Source organism: Oncorhynchus kisutch, linkage group LG19 (assembly GCF_002021735.2).
Source record: "Oncorhynchus kisutch isolate 150728-3 linkage group LG19, Okis_V2, whole genome shotgun sequence".
In the NCBI taxonomy this organism is placed as follows: Eukaryota; Metazoa; Chordata; class Actinopteri; order Salmoniformes; family Salmonidae; genus Oncorhynchus; species Oncorhynchus kisutch.
Window position 1 is genome coordinate 55,493,198 of NC_034192.2, and position 17,540 is coordinate 55,510,737.

The 17,540-nt window shown below is 43.2% G+C and overlaps 1 protein-coding gene across 1 annotated transcript; it reads left to right on the forward strand.

Annotated features, from left to right (window-relative positions):
* The first annotated feature begins 2,114 nt into the window (after positions 1-2,114).
* LOC109878615 (homeobox protein MSX-2-like) lies at positions 2,115-5,218 on the forward strand. Its single transcript, XM_020470833.2, has 2 exons — positions 2,115-2,540; positions 3,672-5,218. The coding sequence occupies exons 1-2, from the start codon at positions 2,201-2,203 to the stop codon at positions 4,130-4,132; spliced, it is 801 nt and encodes a 266-aa protein (XP_020326422.1). The 5' UTR covers positions 2,115-2,200; the 3' UTR covers positions 4,133-5,218.
* Positions 5,219-17,540: the final 12,322 nt, after the last annotated feature.

The window sequence follows — 17,540 nt, forward strand, 5'->3', positions numbered from 1 at the left end:
TTTCTTGTGCTCTGATTTAAACCTCACGCTCTTCTCTCTCCTTCACTGCCTTTCCAGCTAATTGCCTCTTCTCATTAAACTACTATAATTATCCTGGAGGCGTGAATACGCTTCCTCTTATTCCTCCTGACCCAGCTAAACCATGACACATACACCTACACAAACACACACCTACACAAACACACACGTACACAAACACAGATCACAGTGGGAAACCGCAGGGATGAAAGAGAGACCCTTAATTGATTTGCATGTGTTTCCATGAGGCTGGGGCTGGTGTTGCTGTAAACACACACACACACGCACACACACACACACACACACACACACACACACGCATACACAAGCATTATTTAAGTGCCTCCAGTGTGTCTGGGCTGTGCTCTGTAATCAGTTGAGGATTAGTGTGGTGGTGTCAGCCCCTCCCCCCCTCTGCGTCATTAGGCCTTTGTGTGTGTGTGTGTGTGTGTGTGTGTGTGTGTGTGTGTGTGTGTGTGTGTGTGTGTGTGTGTGTGTGTTTTTTTTTTTTTTGTTTGTTTGTTTGTTTGTTTGTGTTTGTTTGTTTATGCGTGCATGCATGCGTGCTTGTGTGTGTGAGTGCGGCCACGCATCATTTCTAGGTTTTCCAGATAATGATTTTGTTTGAATAGCATCCATGATCTCTACAGGACAGAGATGCTTTGTCTTGGAAGATTATATTTATTATTATTATTACTATTATTATTCTGTACGGGTATATCTACTGTTTCTTCATATGCACAGCCCTACAGGTACTTTATACAGTCACACACACACACACACACACCCTAACCTGACAGCGCTGCTCAGTCTATGTGATGATAGACTGAGGCTAATGTGAGCGGGCGCCACACACCTCAGGAAGGTAGTAATTTACCTTCATTACCCTTGTAAAAATCCTGCTTAAAGGAGACGGATTCCACACGCCTAATTACAAGGTGTTAATTACAACAATGTAATGACAGTCATTTACTAACCTGCAATCGGGCAAGTTATGCACTGCATAGGGAATAGGGTGCCATTTGGGACCCTGGTTGACTGACATAATTCTTATTGATTACCAATGTGATTGACTACCAAAGTGATGTTTAAGGTCATAGCGAGTTTCAACATGAGTAGAGAGACTCAGGGCTCCACAGAGCCAGAGCTGTGTCCTTTGACTGTGTTGAAGTGGTAACACAACACTTAAGTTGTTTCTCTGATCCACTTTTATCTTCCTGCCACCGACCGACGCCCAGAGACAAGTTATGATGACACATAGGCCTATACACACACACACATTAAGCTAATAGCAGAGAGGGAGGTACAGTTGTATGACAGGGGCTCGAGCTCTAATATATCACTACAATCAGCTCCCTATCAGCAGCACTGGACTAGTCTGCAAGTGAGATAGCACAGGGCTGACCCTGGCAAAAACACTCCCATGATTGAAATCGGGCGTGGTCTGTGGATCTGTCTCCGTCCTTACGTTCGTACGTACAAGCTGAAACGAGTCAACTTCGACTCCTCCTTATGGCAGCTTTCTGTCATTGTTTCTGGCGGGTTCAGATACATAACAGGCTTTCAGCCCCCCTGGTTGCTGTGCATCATTTTCGTGATGTGGTCAGCCAACCTGCTGTCTATTTACTGCACTGAATTTTTATTTATTTTCACTTCTAAGGCAATGGGCTATTTTTCATCATTGATTCATGTCCTTCATTTGTTGAATGTAGCATATTATTTATTATATTAATTCTTAAAATATAAATAATATAATTAATTCTGGGAAAATAGGGTTAGGCAGGCCTAATCTACATATTTGGAGGAATAGCCTTCATTGAGGGAATGAAGCATGAACTAGTTATCAGATATTTTCCATCCACATCCTCCTTCTCACGCAGTTAACGGTAAATTAGCCTCGTTTTTACCCGGCCTAGTGTTTACGCGGAGTGGAGTGTGTCCCGAGGGTCTCTTTAACCTCAAGACCCCCCAGGACCACACCCAAATCCCCCAAACTCACAGGCCAATCACAAGTCTCCTTCCGCCTCTACGGTTTTTTCAGGGTTTTAATTGGTTGAAAGTCCCAGTACTTTAAACAAGCGTTCTCATGAGTTTAGAGTAGACACGGACTTCAGAGCTTGAGAAACTGTTGTTGACTCCGCGGACAACAGTTGAGATGCGCATGTTGTTGTTTACTTGAAGCATGGATTCTCCAGTAGATTCGAAAGATGGCTTTTCAACCTACGAGGACACTCCTCTACGGAGGCAGTTTAAGGAGCGCAAAACACCTTTATCACCTTTACCTTTCAGTGTGGAAGCGATCATGTTGGATAGGACTCATAGCGAAGGAGGGAGACGCGGCAGCGGTACGATAATCTCTCCCCTGGGGAATTACTCTATATCGGTGTCCAGACAGCCGTCTAGTCCAGAATACTTTATTCACAATTTTGACCCGTCTTCTTCGCCAGTTAAATCAGAGACGTCGGAATCAGGGGACTGTGCGTCATGGATATCACCGCGGTGCAGGTTGTCTCCAGCGCTCAGTAAGTGTTCAACCTTATACTGTAGAAGAGTTATTGAATAGCCTACGGCCTGGTATATTTTTGTCCCATGCTGATCTATTGGGAAATATCCGTTATTTATGTTTTCTACTGTAATTTAAAGTTGTAGCCTATGTGGAAATAAGATCACTTTGAAATAGAATTGGAAAAGTCTTAGTGTGCAGTAGTTTTATACCATTCCATCTACAGATCAATATCATTCAAAACACTGCATATCATCAGGGGAGAAGGCTTAATTCATGTATTTGTGTATGTACACTAAGTATACCGAACATTAGGAACACATTCCTAATATTGAGTTGCACCCCCTTTTTTTGCCCCCACCCCCCCCCCCCCTCAAAACAGCCACAATTCGTCAGGCCATGGACTCTACAAGGTATAGAAAGCGTTCCACAGGGATGCTGGCCCATGTTGACAGCAATGCTTTTGTGTTGGCTGGATGTCATTTGGGTGGTGGACCATTCTTGCGCACACAGGAAAATGTTGAGCATGAAAAACTAGCAGAATTGCAGTTCTTGGCACAAGCCAGTTCACCTGGCACCTACTACCAGACCCTGTTCAAAGACACTTAAATCTTTTGTCTTGCCCTTTCACCCTCTGAATATCACACATACCCAACCATGTCCCAATTGTCTCCAGGCTTAAAAATCCTTCTTTAAACATGTCTCCTCCCCTTCATCTACACTGATTTGAAGTGGATTTAACAAGTGACATCAATAAGTGTTCATAGCTTTCAGCTCGTCAGTCTATGTCATGGAAAGAGCAGGTGTTCTTAATGTTTGTACACTCAGTGTATTTTAATTAATGTTCTCTTTCTGTATATTAATGACATGTTTAGGCTATTGAGTGTTGACAAATACCACAAACACTCATTACGCCTTTACTGAAACATCCCTCTCTCCCTCCCTCTTTCCCTCCCTACTTCCTTTTCTCCCTCTCCATCTTTCCCTCCCCTTTTACCTCCCTCTTTCCCTACTTTTCTACCTCATCCCTCCCTCCCTCCCTCCCTCCCTCCCTCCCTCCCTCCCTCCCTCCCTCCCTCCCTCCCTCCCTCCCTCCCTCCCTCCCTCCCTCCCTCCCTCCCTCCCTCCCTCCCTCCCTCCCTCCCTCCAGACCAGGTCAATCCCTCCTTGAGGAAACACAAGACCAACAGGAAGCCCCGGACCCCATTCACCACCTCCCAGCTCCTGTCCCTGGAGAGGAAGTTCCATCATAAACAGTACCTGTCCATCGCTGAGCGGGCTGAGTTCTCCTCCTCCCTGTCCCTCTCAGAGACCCAGGTCAAGATCTGGTTCCAGAACCGACGGGCTAAAGCCAAGAGACTGCAGGAGGCAGATGTGGAAAAACTCAAGATTTCCGCTGCAGGTGTTGGATCCAAGCCGGGGTTTTATCCCCCGGGGTTCTCCTCGCTGCCGTTCCCCCTTTGTGTCAGTCTGGAGGGTCTGGGTGGGGGGGTCTCAGGGGTGTGCGGAGGACAGGGGTACCCCTTCAGACGTACCACTCTGTTAACAACAGTACCACATCTGGGGGTGTACACCTCACCTGTAGGGTACGGACTCCTCCACCTGTCTTGAGATGTGTGTGTGTGTGCATGTGCGTGCGTGCGTGTGCTGAACCTTACAACAAGATATTAAATCATACCCTAACTCTCAGGGGTGCTTTGAATATAGTGTGCTGGACTTACTTTGATATATTCAAGAGATGTGGAAGTGTACATTGTTATATAGTACCTTGTGTTCCCTGGTTTGTTACGGAAGTGACTAGCGCATCAGAACACCCATAGTACAAGCATCATTGCAGGGTAATTGTTCATTTATTCTATAGCCCTGACCTCCTGACCTCCTGACCTGTGCTGTATTTGCCAAAGCTAGTTGGATTGTTCCCGAAGGATATTGATCTGGTTCTCCCGTTTGTCTGATCACTCCGTAAATGCCATATTATCTCTATAACAGTATTATTGATGTCTCTGTTCCTGTCTTTGGGAAAGGTTATTTTTAGACTTTCATATTTGTGATATACATATAGGACAACATATTTATTGAATAAATGTAATATAAGTAAGCAGTAAGAGTCAAAGGGGTGTGGTATATGGCCAATATACCATGGTTTAGGGTCATTCGTATGCACGATGCAACGTGCCTGGACACAGCCCTTAGCCGTGGTATATTGGCCATATATCACAAATCCCTGAGGTTCCTTATTGCTATTATAAACTGGTTACCAATCTAATTAGTTAAAATAAATGTAAAAAGCAGTAAAAATAAATATTTTGTCATACCCATGGTTTAATGTCTGAAATACCACAGCTGTCAGCCAATCAGGATTCAGGGCTCGAACCACCCAGTTTACAATATATATTTTATGAAGTGTATCTACAAGTGTAAATAATTTGTGGTCTGATGTTGAATATAAATATTGTTATTTGCTGAGTATCTAGTCTTTTGATTTGTTGTCACCTTCTCTTCTTATAGTTACAGTGTGTATTTTAGTCATGATTATGCTTCTACGTCTGGTAAATACAAAGAATGAATTGCTTAAATTCGACAGAATTTCATATGCAAGTGGATTGTTTAATCATGTATCGATGTGGTTGTTTGATCTGACCTTTAACTTTGTACATGGAGCTTTAAAACGTGTAGTAAAGGCTAATTCACCTCTGATTCTGAGTCCGGACACAGTGGACGGAAAATAAAAACATTTTAATACCACGTGTAGACGAAGTCTGAAAATGTGGGCACAATCAGAATATGGATGAGATCAGAACAAGGGACGCATGTCAGGGCCAGGTGTAAATTAGGCTTAAGCTTTAGTGGGGGAGGTAGATTTAACCAGTTAGGTTAGTTAATAGCTATATATATTAAACCAGTTAGGTCAACCAATAGCTATATATATTAAACCAGTTAGGTCAACCAATAGCTATATATATTAAACTGTAATATTATATTATACTGTAATAAAGTTTGGGAACTTTGAAGTCGGCCCCTCCCCCTCAGGCTGACGGTTTTAGAAGAAATGAGCCATGTCGTTACACGAGGAACCATAACACATTAGACCAATCATCTGGTATTTAACCCCTAATCCCTTTAATGTCCTTAAACTGAAGAATGTGTAGCTAAATGCTCAGGGTCTTACTGAACCGCCCTGGGTTGTATTCGTAAATGCAAACTGTAGAGAAATGCTTTGCAACAGAAAACAAACATTTCTTATTGGAAAAGTTCAGGTAGTCCCTCCCTGTTTCAGTCTGTTTACTTCCATTTGTTGCCAAGTGAATACGACCCAGATTATTGCTAAAGCAGTATGAATGTCTTTGGAAGCCTGTTGCCAGATCTGTATGTGCTTAACCGCAGTCTGACTAGAGGAGTTGGTTAAAGTAAAAACAGATCTGGGGTCAGGTTGTGTGTTTGAGTCTGTGTGTGTGTGGGGTCAACTGGGTGGCAAGGTAAAGTGGTGCTTTTATCCTGGGACTCATATTTTCATCGCCCAATTGACTTTAAACACATAATTATATTCACAAGAAAATTGCACATTTTCTGCAAAAACACTTCTCACATTGACTTGATTGTTGGCATGTGTTCCATATCTCCTCGCAGCACAGAGACTCAGCTCTATGCATTGAGTTTGACTGTCCATCCACAAACTGTAGACCTTTCATTAACTCTCTCTCTCGCTCTTCCTGAACTCTGTAACTGTGCTAAATGCCGAGCTCTATTTCAATCAAGCCCATTTCTAGTTGCGCTTAATCCTCTGATTCTCTGAGTCCAATGCTGTGTGAAATGATGTGTGTGTTTAGTGATAAGAAGTTGAGGGATATTATATGAGTGGGTTGATTCTCATTTCCTAACTTAGCAGTCTACTGGCACACACACACACACACACACATTCTCGTTCCCACTGTATGGTACACTGACTAACTGATAGAACTGGAATATATAGTGAAATTATGTTTTGTTTGAAAATGATTTGCCTTATTCGACAAGACGTGAGAACGTACATTTCTGTCTACATTTGGTGTCCTGCAGTATTACCAACATCCACTAGATGTAGAAATGTCCCATTTTTGTAGTTGGTTCAGCACAGTAAGTCCCCAACTAGGCTCTCTCTGTATGTCTTACTGTACAAGCTCATCTCCCTTGTCAGTTATCTTTGAAATAAAATTGAAGACCACATTTTAGTGTGTGTGTGTGTGTGTGTGTGTGTGTGTGTGTGTGTGTGTGTGTGTGTGTGTGTGTGTGTGTGTGTGTGTGTGTGTGTGTGTGTGTGTGTGTGTGTGTGTGTGTGTGCGTCATCAGAAGGATGCCAGGGGCAATGGACCATGTGATTCAGCTCGGCTAGCACAGTCACACCTGACTGACACAGTCTGACATGTCACACACATACACAGTCTCTGTCCTGTGCTACCGCAACCCAGTAGACCATGCCCAGGCAGAGCCCCTCGGTTACTACTGCATTGTCGGAACTAGAAGCACAAGCATTTCGCTACACTCGCATTAACATTTGCTAACCATGTGTATGTGACAACTAAAATAAAATTTGATTTGATTTGATAGATGAGACCAACAACCTCTGGGTATAGGGGTATGTACATAGGGCATTGAGGCATGTACATAGGGTTTAGGGGTGTATACAAAGGCTATAGGGGTGTATGCATAGGGTATAGGGGCGTGTACGTAGGGTATCGGGTTGTTTCCGTAGGTTATAGGGCGTGTACGTAGGGTATCGGGGTGTTTCCGTAGGGTATAGGGCGTGTACGTAGGGTATAGGGCGTGTACGTAGGGTATAGGGCGTGTACGTAGAGTACAGGGCGTGTACGTAGGGTACAAGGGCGTGTACGTAGGGTATAGGGCGTGTATGTAGGGTACAAGGGCGTGTACATAGGGTACAAGGGCGTGTACGTAGGGTACAAGGGCGTGTACGTAGGGTATAGGGCGTGTACGTAGGGTACAAGGGCGTGTACGTAGGGTATAGGGCGTGTACGTAGGGTATAGGGCGTGTACGTAGGTTATAGGGCGTTTACGTAGGGTATAGGGCGTGTACGTAGTGTATAGGGCGTGTACGTAGGGTACAGGGGCGTGTACGTAGGGTATAGGGCGTGTACGTAGGGTATAGGGCGTGTACGTAGGTTATAGGGCGTTTACGTAGGGTATAGGGCATGTACGTAGTGTATAGGGCGTGTACGTAGGGTACAGGGGCGTGTACGTAGGGTATAGGGCGTGTACGTAGGGTATAGGGCGTGTACGTAGGGTATAGGGCGTGTACGTAGGGTATAGGGCATGTACGTAGGGTATAGGGCGTGTACGTAGGGTATAGGGCGTGTACGTAGGGTATAGGGCGTGTACGTAGGGTATAGGGCGTGTACGTAGGGTATTGGGGTGTTTCCGTAGGGTACAGGGACGTGTACGTAGGGTACAGGGGCGTGTGTATATGGGGTATAGAGGCATTAGATAGGGTATAGGGTGTCATTTGGGACAGATCCTCTGCTTTCTAGTCATGCTGGAGAACACAGACCTGGTTTTCTGCTTCAAAATCCTCTGACTGATATCAAATCTGTCACAAAATCCTGAAAATCCTCTGACTGACATCAAATCTGTCACAAAATTCTGAAAATCCTCTGACTGATATCAAATCTGTCACAAAATCCTGAAAATCCTCTGACTGACATCAAATCTGTTTCAAAATCCTCAAATGGAGAGTAGGACCAGGGACCTCATAAAACAGTGCGAAGGATTCCCGTATGTACAAAAATATTCTGATTTATAACACAGTGCGCACGCACGTCTCACGACGGTTTCTCTTTATAAATCACAATCAACTCGAAATTTGGTGCACGTGAGCGAACGTCTTGTCGCACCATTTTAACGCCCATAAATAGGCAGTGAAACGCCCTCAATTAATATTTATCCATACTGGACTGCATATTATGAGGTTTCTGTGTTTTACATTATAGCCATTACCATATATATGATTGAATATTATCAGCTGTTGGCTTGTGTGGATGTATGTATGTGTTATGCAACATAGCTGACTTGAAACATTGCTAACAGTCTCAGGGCCATGGGCCTTTCTCATGATGGAAAAATACAGAGTAGCATGAAGACAGGAACTGTTCAATGAGTTGGGGGGGCACATTCAGAGCGGGGTGTTGCGAGAACAAGCGGTCTTTTGTTAGATAGCAGGAGCCAGGTGTGAGATAACGGTATCGAGCATGAGCGCATGGATGTTCTTCACAGCAACAGTTACATCTATCAACAGAAGCGCCAAGAGGCGGGGACCCGCCTGAGCGCCTGCAATAGACTGAGCAAGTTTAAACCATCTACTCTGACAGGCCGGCTCGGAAGCCGGAACTACTACTGTCATCAGGGTATATTATAATATCTTTGTCAGGAACAAGTCAGTTCTCTGTTTTGCCCTGCGAGGTGGGACAGAGAGCCCGTATATACGAAAATTGCATTTACCACTTATTGCTTAGCTAATAAAAAAGACATAGTATACAATCGGTGACTCATTGTCATATTTATCCTGATACCAGATTCGAATTGACGCAATTCTAACAATATCCCGCCAGAAAGGCTAAAGAAATTTCACCCAGTGTGAGATGGAAGTTGTTGGAGCAAGAAAACATTTGTTTGGTGGACACAGTGTGGGCATTACAAATGCCTAAAAGGCGAGTGGCAGCATGTGGCGGACGTTGTGAATGCTGCTGTCTCAGAAGGTCGGACCCTCAGAAATAAGAACGACCTGGCCCGACGTAAGTGCAGGCTTAAAGGCGCATAGCCTTACAAAGACAAAGTGTTTGTGCCACGGGCGGGGGAATAGGGGACACCGTAGATCAACCCCCTTGATGAGCGACTTGTCGTTATAAGGGATTCCCTCCTGTGTGGAGTAGTGACGTGGGACACGCAATACGCAGCAGATATTCCAGATATGTAATTAGTACTCCCTCGTTTGAAAAGAGTAAACCAAATGCATTCAAGTAGTTTAAGCATTTACACAAACAATTGACATTTTCTATTGTTTTTAGTCGCTGCGTTTTCCACCGGGGTCGGTGGTGCTGCAGTTGCGCAGGCGCTGAGTGCGCCCAGCCCCGGCGTCTCCACTGCACCTCATGCATCACAACCCTCCAGCGGCCATGTCCTCACAGATGCAGTTCTGCAAACGCAAAGAGACACCAGCGACGCTATTAACGAGGTTGCCAAGGAGTTGAAGTGGGACTGGCACGGCTTGGTTTCTGCGGGTGTTTCTCTGTAATGCTGGACCCACTACAGCACAGAGATCCAAGAGAACAACTCTTGGTAATTGGAACCGGCTCATAAGCCACTCATCGCCCAGTAAATCTAGCTGGTCTCTGAAAATTCTCGCTCTCCGAATTCTTCCATTCGTCAATCTTCCAACAGTGCCAAAGCAGCCATTGTGCGTCATTACGCATTATAATTTCATGCCTTTCTATCCCCACCCGTTTGATTGTCAAAGCTACCCAATTGCGTAACACCTTCAGGTGTGGTAATTACCCTGATTGTAACTGACAGTGGCAGGGCCATTATCACATTGACAGTTCTGTGCAACGAACATGTGAACAATATACTGTATGAAACTGTGCGCTCGTATGTGCCCGACTGAGGCATCTAAAACTGCATCAGTTTAAACGTCATTTGTCTTACTGTTCACCTTATTATTTATGAGAATACATTTCATAACATGCAAGTATTGTTTAATAATTACAGATCCAATTAACTGTGATTCCTGTACAACATATTTGAGGGGTTCTTTTGCAAAAACAGATATCTCCGTTTGTATTTATTAACCTACATTTTTGTGTGTTATTTTTGTGTGCACTCCAGGTAACTCTTCATCTATAATACGTGAGAGGTAATATTTCGATTTATTTTACACAATGGTATCAATTTCAAAGCGTTTCTCGAAATTCATCCTTCTTCCATCGGAGTCGCAGTTTCTCATTTCGCCAGGTCATGTGCGTACGTATGGGTCAAAGTGTCCGTGGAGGACCGCACATTCTCCCGTCAAGTTAGTTTTTTATAAATCTAAATTCCAAAGTTTGCTTAGAAAGTGGTGTACGCCTTCTTTTGTGCCTATGCAACGTTTAAATGAGGCCCCAGACCACATTATGTACTAAAAAACGGACATACTAAGCAGGCGAAAGAAAGGCCCAAAATCCACTTCAAATCAAATCAAATCAAATGTATTTATATGGCCCTTCGTACATCAGCAGATATCTCAAAGTGCTGTACAGAAACCCAGCCTAAAACCCCAAACAGCAAGCAATGCAGGTGTAGAAGTCCGGTGGCTAGGAAAAACTCCCTAGAAAGGCCAAAACCTAGGAAGAAACCTAGAGAGGAACCAGGCTATGTGGGGTGGCCAGTCCTCTTCTGGCTGTGCCGGGTGGAGATTATAACAGAACATGGCCAAGATGTTCAAATGTTCATAAATGACCAGCATGGTCGTATAATAATAAGGCAGAACAGTTGAAACTGGAGCAGCAGCACGGTCAGGTGGACTGGGGACAGCAAGGAGTCATCATGTCAGGTAGTCCTGGGGCATGGTCCTAGGGCTCAGGTCAGTTGAAACTGGAGCAGCAGCACGGCCAGGTGGACTGGGGACAGCAAGGAGTCATCATGTCAGGTAGTCCTGGGGCATGGTCCTAGGGCTCAGGTCCTCCGAGAGAGAGAGAGAAAGAGAGAAAGAGAGAATTAGAGAACGCACACTTAGATTCACACAGGACACCGAATAGGACAGGAGAGGTACTCCAGATATAACAAACTGACCCTAGCCCCCCGACACATAAACTACTGCAGCATAAATACTGGAGGCTGAGACAGGAGGAGTCAGGAGACACTGTGGCCCCATCCGAGGACACCCCCGGACAGGGCCTTAAGGAGAGTAGGGCCGGAACACATAGATGCCAAGTATAGAGCATCACACAAATCCCACGATTGGACAATATATAGGATATGAAGACATAAACATCCAACACGCTTAACTGTGATGTGGTGAGGGAGAACCCAGGAGTAGAGAGGTGAACCAGATTAGGAAATATGTAAATACTAAATAAATAGTATGTGACTTTTTATACTTGTTCACATTTATGATATAATCTGTTAGTCTTCCACTCGTTGTCATGGTTCCCCCTGTCACCAGAGGACAGCAGAGACTGCCCTAGAGAGTATAACGACACAGGTGTTTTCAGTCACTAATCATGATTTCCTTTTTAGAGTGGTGTCTTTTCTGTTATCCTTTGCAGAAGCTTGATTTGTTTGCTGTGTGTGTTGGTGCCTGAGTGAGTTCAAGTCTGAGTGAGTTCGAGTCTGTGGTTGTTGTCACAGTTTTAGTTCCATTCTGTTGAACTTTTCCAGTAATGGAAACCCACAGACTTTATTTTTTATATTTTTTTATTTCATTTTATTTCACCTTTATTTAACCAGGTAGGCTAGTTGAGAACACCTTTATTTAACCAGGTAGGCTAGTTGAGAACACCTTTATTTAACCAGGTAGGCTAGTTGAGAACACCTTTATTTAACCAGGTAGGCTAGTTGAGAACACCTTTATTTAACCAGGTAGGCTAGTTGAGAACACCTTTATTTAACCAGGTAGGCTAGTTGAGAACAAGTTCTCATTTGCAACTGCGACCTGGTCAAGATAAAGCATAGCAGTGTGAGCATACAACAAAGAGTTACACATGGAGTAAACAATTAACAAGTCAATAACACAGTAGAAAACAAAGGGGGGGTCTATATACAATGTGTGCAAAAGGCATGAGGAGGTAGGCAAATAATTACAATTTTGCAGATTAACACTGGAGTGATAAATGATCAGATGGTCATGTACAGGTAGAGATATTGGTGTGCAGAAGAGCAGAAAAGTAAATAAATAAATAAATAAATATGATAATCCCAGTTTATTTTACTGCATATCTGAACAATGAACTGCAGTCGATGCCTCTTGTTTCTTTCTAGAATGTGCAAGACGGGGTTGTCAATCACCAGTCGATTGAGGGAATAGCATGAATGAATGTAATTTACTGTCTTTGTATTTTACAATGCAATATAGAGACTGTGTTGCACATTCACTAGCCTGGTGGAACCAGTCTGATCATTGCATTCACCACAACAAAGCACCTGAACTGGCTCTTCTAGCTGTGAAAATTCCCCAGTCTGAATGAATCCCTACCCTCTCCTAATCTGTGTGATTGATGTGCGGCTCCGTGTGAAATCAGGAGCCAATCAGAGAGATTCCATTCAATACAAGAAGAAATAACACATATTTTAAGATCAATCTACACAAGGGAGCTCAGTATAGTTGCATGATGAAATGGGACATAAAAGGAAATGGATGAGAAGAGGCAGAGGCAGAGGCATAATCCCCATATGAGGCACAGGGGCACGTGCCCCTTCAGATTTGTCCTGCTTAAAAAATATATATTTGTTGTTTCTGTATAATACTACTAGCCACCTATAGTAATTGTATAAGGTTGGTTTTAGCTAGCCCAGATAGGTTTCTGATCTCCCAACCTTATAACTAGATACAAAGAAGCCATTTCAGGCTAACTAACAAGTTAGTATCTAGCTTGTCTAACTATTTTAGCTGGCATGCCTGTTGGCAAGGTTGATAGACTATACAAAAGCAAGCAATAACTAAATGTACTGAATAAGACTCACATTCCTTTATGTTTTTTTTACCCAGATTTTATCAGAGATGCAGAGAAGCATTTTTTATTTCGTAAAAAAAGTAACCACCTGTCAGGAGGATACAAACAGCTCATGAGGTATGCTTAGATATGCAGATTAATATACAGTACCAGTCAAATGTTTGGACACACCTACTCATTCAAGGGTTTTTCTTTATTTTTACTATTTTCTACATTGTAGGATAATAGTGAAGACATCAAAACTATGAAATAACACATGGAATCATGTAATAACCCAAAAAGTTGTTAAACAAATCAGTGTTATATTAGAGATTCTTCAAAGCCACAGCTTTGCACACTCTTGGCATGCTCTCAACCAGCTTCACGAGGTTGTCACCTGGATTGTATTTCAATTAACAGGTGTGTCTTGTTAAAAGTTTATTTGTGGATTTTTCTTCCTTCTTAATGCATTTGAGCCAATCAGTTATTTTGTGACAAGGTATGGGTGGTATACAGAAGATCACCCTATTTGGTTAAAGACCAATTCCATATTATAGCAAGAACAGCTCAAATAAGTAAAGAGAAATGACAGTCCATTACTTTAAGACATGAAGGTCAGTCAATCCAGAACATTTCAAGAACTTTAAGTGTTTCTTCAAGTGCAGTTGCAAAAACCAAGAGCTATGATGAAACTGTCTCTCATGAGGACCGCCACAGGAAAGGAAGACCCAGAGTGACCTCTGCTGCAAAGTATGAGTTCATTACAGTTAACTGCAGCTCAGATTGCAACACAAATGACTACTTCACAGAGTTCAAGTAACAGACACATCTCAACATCAACTGTTCAGAGGAGACTGCGTGAATCAGGCCTTCATGGTCGAATTGCTGCAAAAAAATCACTACTAAAGGACACCAATAAGAAGAAGATACTTGCTTGGGCCAAGAAACACGAGCAATGGACATTAGACCAGTGGAAATCTGTCCTTTGGTTTGATGAGTCCAAATTTGAGATTTTGGGTTCCAACCGCCATGTCTTTGTGAGATGCAGAGTAGGTGTGTGTGGTTCCCATCGTGAAGCATGGAGGAGGAGGTGTGATGGTGTGGGGGTGCTTTGCTGGTGACACTTATAGTGATTTATTTAGAATTCAAGGCACACTTAACCAGCAAGGCTACCACAGCATTCTGCAGTGATATACCATCCCATCTAGTTTGCGCTTAGTGGGACTATCGTTTGTTTTTCAACAGGACCAAAAACATCTCCAGGCTGTGTAAGTGCTATTTGACCAAGAATGAGAGTGATGGAGTGCTGTATCAGATGACCTGGCCTCCACAATCACCCGACCTCAACCCAATTTAAATGGTTTGGGATGAGTTGGACTGTAAAGTGAAGGAAAAGCAGCCAATAAGTGCTCAGCATATGTGGGAACTCCTTCAATACTGTTGGAAAAGCAATCTTCATGAAGCTGGTTGAGAGAATGACAACAGTGTGCCATGCTGTCATCCTGGTGGCAACTTTGAAGAATCTAAAACCTCAAATATATTTTGATTTGTAAAATTTAGGGGGTTACTACATGATTCCATATGTGTTATTTAATAGTTTTTATGTCTTCACTATTATTCTACGATGTAGAAAATAGTAAAAAATAAAGACAAACCCTTAAAGGAGTAGGTGTCAACTTTTGACTGGTACTGTACATATTATTAGAATTAAGTATAATGATTATGGCTCAAGATGGCATGAAAAAAACTGTTTCAGGTATTTGAAAAATAACACATTTTTCCAACTTAAAACTTTTTCGGCTAGGGGGCAGTATTCGGAAGTTTGGATGAATGAGGTGCCCAAAGTAAACTGCCTTTTACTCAGGCCCAGAAGCTAGGATATGTAGTATTGGATAGAAAACACTCTAAAGTTTCCAAAACCGTTAAAATAATGTCTGTGAGTATAATAGAACTGATACCAGGCGAAAACCCGAGGAGAATCCATCCAGAATTTTTATTTTGGAGGTGACACCATTTAAAACGCCTTTCTATGGGGAAATCAATGGAATACCACCCAGATTGCAATTCCTAGGGCTTCCAGTAGATGTCAACAGTCTCTAGAAAGAGTTTCAGGCTTGTTTTTGGAAAAATGCTAGAATTTGTAGTTTTTCTAAGTGGGTCCCATTTTGGCTGTAGTGTTATCACGCGAATGGATGAGAGCGCACACTTCGTTATTTATCTCCGGTAATGAACATACTATTCTCCATCTTAAATGTTATTGTTTATTTACATATTAGGGTACCCAAGGATTGATTAGAAACGTTGTTTGACTTGAAGTTTAACGTAACGTTTGGAATTCATTTTGTATGCATTTTGAACGAGGGAAACTGGTGGATTATTGAATGAAGCGTGTCAACTAAACTGACTTTTTGGGACATAAAGAAGGATTTTTTCGAACAAAACGACCAATTGTGATGTAGCTGGGACACTTTGGATTGCAAACTGAAGAAGATCTTCAAAGGTAAGTGATTTCATTTATCGCTATTTCTGGCTTTCGTGATGCCTCTGCTTGGTAGGAAAATGTTTTTAATGCTTTTGTACGCGGGCGCTATCCTCAGATAATCGCATGGTATGCTTTCGCTGTAAAGCCTTTAAGCTTTTAACCGATGTATAACACTTGTATTTTCATGAATGTTTAATATTACACATTTTGTATTTAGAATTTTGCGCTCTGCAATTTCACCGGATGTTGTCGAGGCCGGGCGCTAGTAGTACGCCTTTCCCAATTAAGGACAGGGGGAATAGCCCACCTCCAGACCACCCCCTACGTAGAGGTATTCGATCCATACCCCATATACCTTAATAGAAGCTAGCCTGAAGCTAGTCAGAAGCTAGCCAGTTTACTGGCTAACGTTAGTATTCAGCTAACCACGGTTGGTGGTCATCAGCTATCCTTTAGCTCGAAAAAGCTTTCGCCAGTTTTGTACAACGCGACTCAGACAAGGGCATACCGGACCTATTTTCTCTCCATATCCCCGGATTTGTACCGCAAGCTCTGGACATTACATCTGGATCTTGCAGCTAGCTAGCTGCTATCCGTGTGACTATCGGCTTACGTCGGTCCCGGAGCAAACATCAATTATTCCGGAGCTAACCAGCTGAAGAGTTCCATCAGCCTCTCCTGGACTACTGACGTTATCTGCCCGAGGGAGTTATCCAACTGGCCCCCCCGTCGCGACATTACCTGAACGCCCATCTGCGGTCCCCTAATCGTTAGCTGTCTTATCGGCTGCTATCTGAATAGGTCTATCGGACAATTTTCTTGGGTCACTATAACTATATCTATTTTGCCAATTGGATTGGTCCCCCCTACCATACGGAACTTCACTAATCTACCGACGGAAACGCACGAGGTGGCTAAAAACAGACCTCCATCCTCTGCCAGCTTGCTACCCATGGCACGGCTAGCTGTCTGAATCGCCGTGACCCCAACCAACCTCACTACTCACTGGACCCTTATGATCACTCGGCTAAGCATGCCTCTCCTTAATGTCAATATTCCTTGTCCATTGTTGTTCTGGTTCGTGTTTATTGGCTTATTTCGCTGTAGAGCCTCTAGCCCTGCTCATTATACCTTATCCAACCTCTCAGTTCCACCACCCACACATGCGATGACATCGCCTGGTTTCAATGATGTTTCTAGAGACAATATCTCTCTCATCATCACTCAATGCCGGGGCGGCAGGGTAGCCTAATGGTTAGAGCGTTGGACTAGTAATCGGAAGGTTGCAAGTTCAAACCCCCAAGCTGACAAGGTACAAATCTGTCGTTCTGCCCCTGAACAGGCAGTTAACCCACTGTTCCTAGGCCGTCATTGAAAATAAGAATTTGTTCTTAACTGACTTGCCTAGTTAAATAAATAAAATAAAATGCCTTACCTCCATTGTATTCACATCCTACTATACCTTTGTCTGTACATTATACCTTGAAGCTATTTTATCGCCCCCAGAAACCTCTTTTTACTCTCTGTTCCAGACGTCCTAGACAACCAATTCTCATAGCTTTTAGCCGTACCCTTATCCTACTCCTCATCTGTTCCTCTGGTGATGTAGAGGTGAATCCGGGCCCTGCAGTGCCTAGCTCCACTCCTATTCCCCAGGCTCTCTCTTTTGATGACTTCTGTAACCGTAATAGCCTTGGTTAAGCCGCCTCCCTAAGTTTGTTTTATTCACTGCTTTAGCACTCTCTGCCACCCCGGATGTCCTAGCTGTGTCTGAATCCTGGCTTAGGAAGACCACTGTTAGGAATATTATGAATAAATGACTAAACAATATTCTAATTTTAAATGGAACTGTAACTAAGTAAAC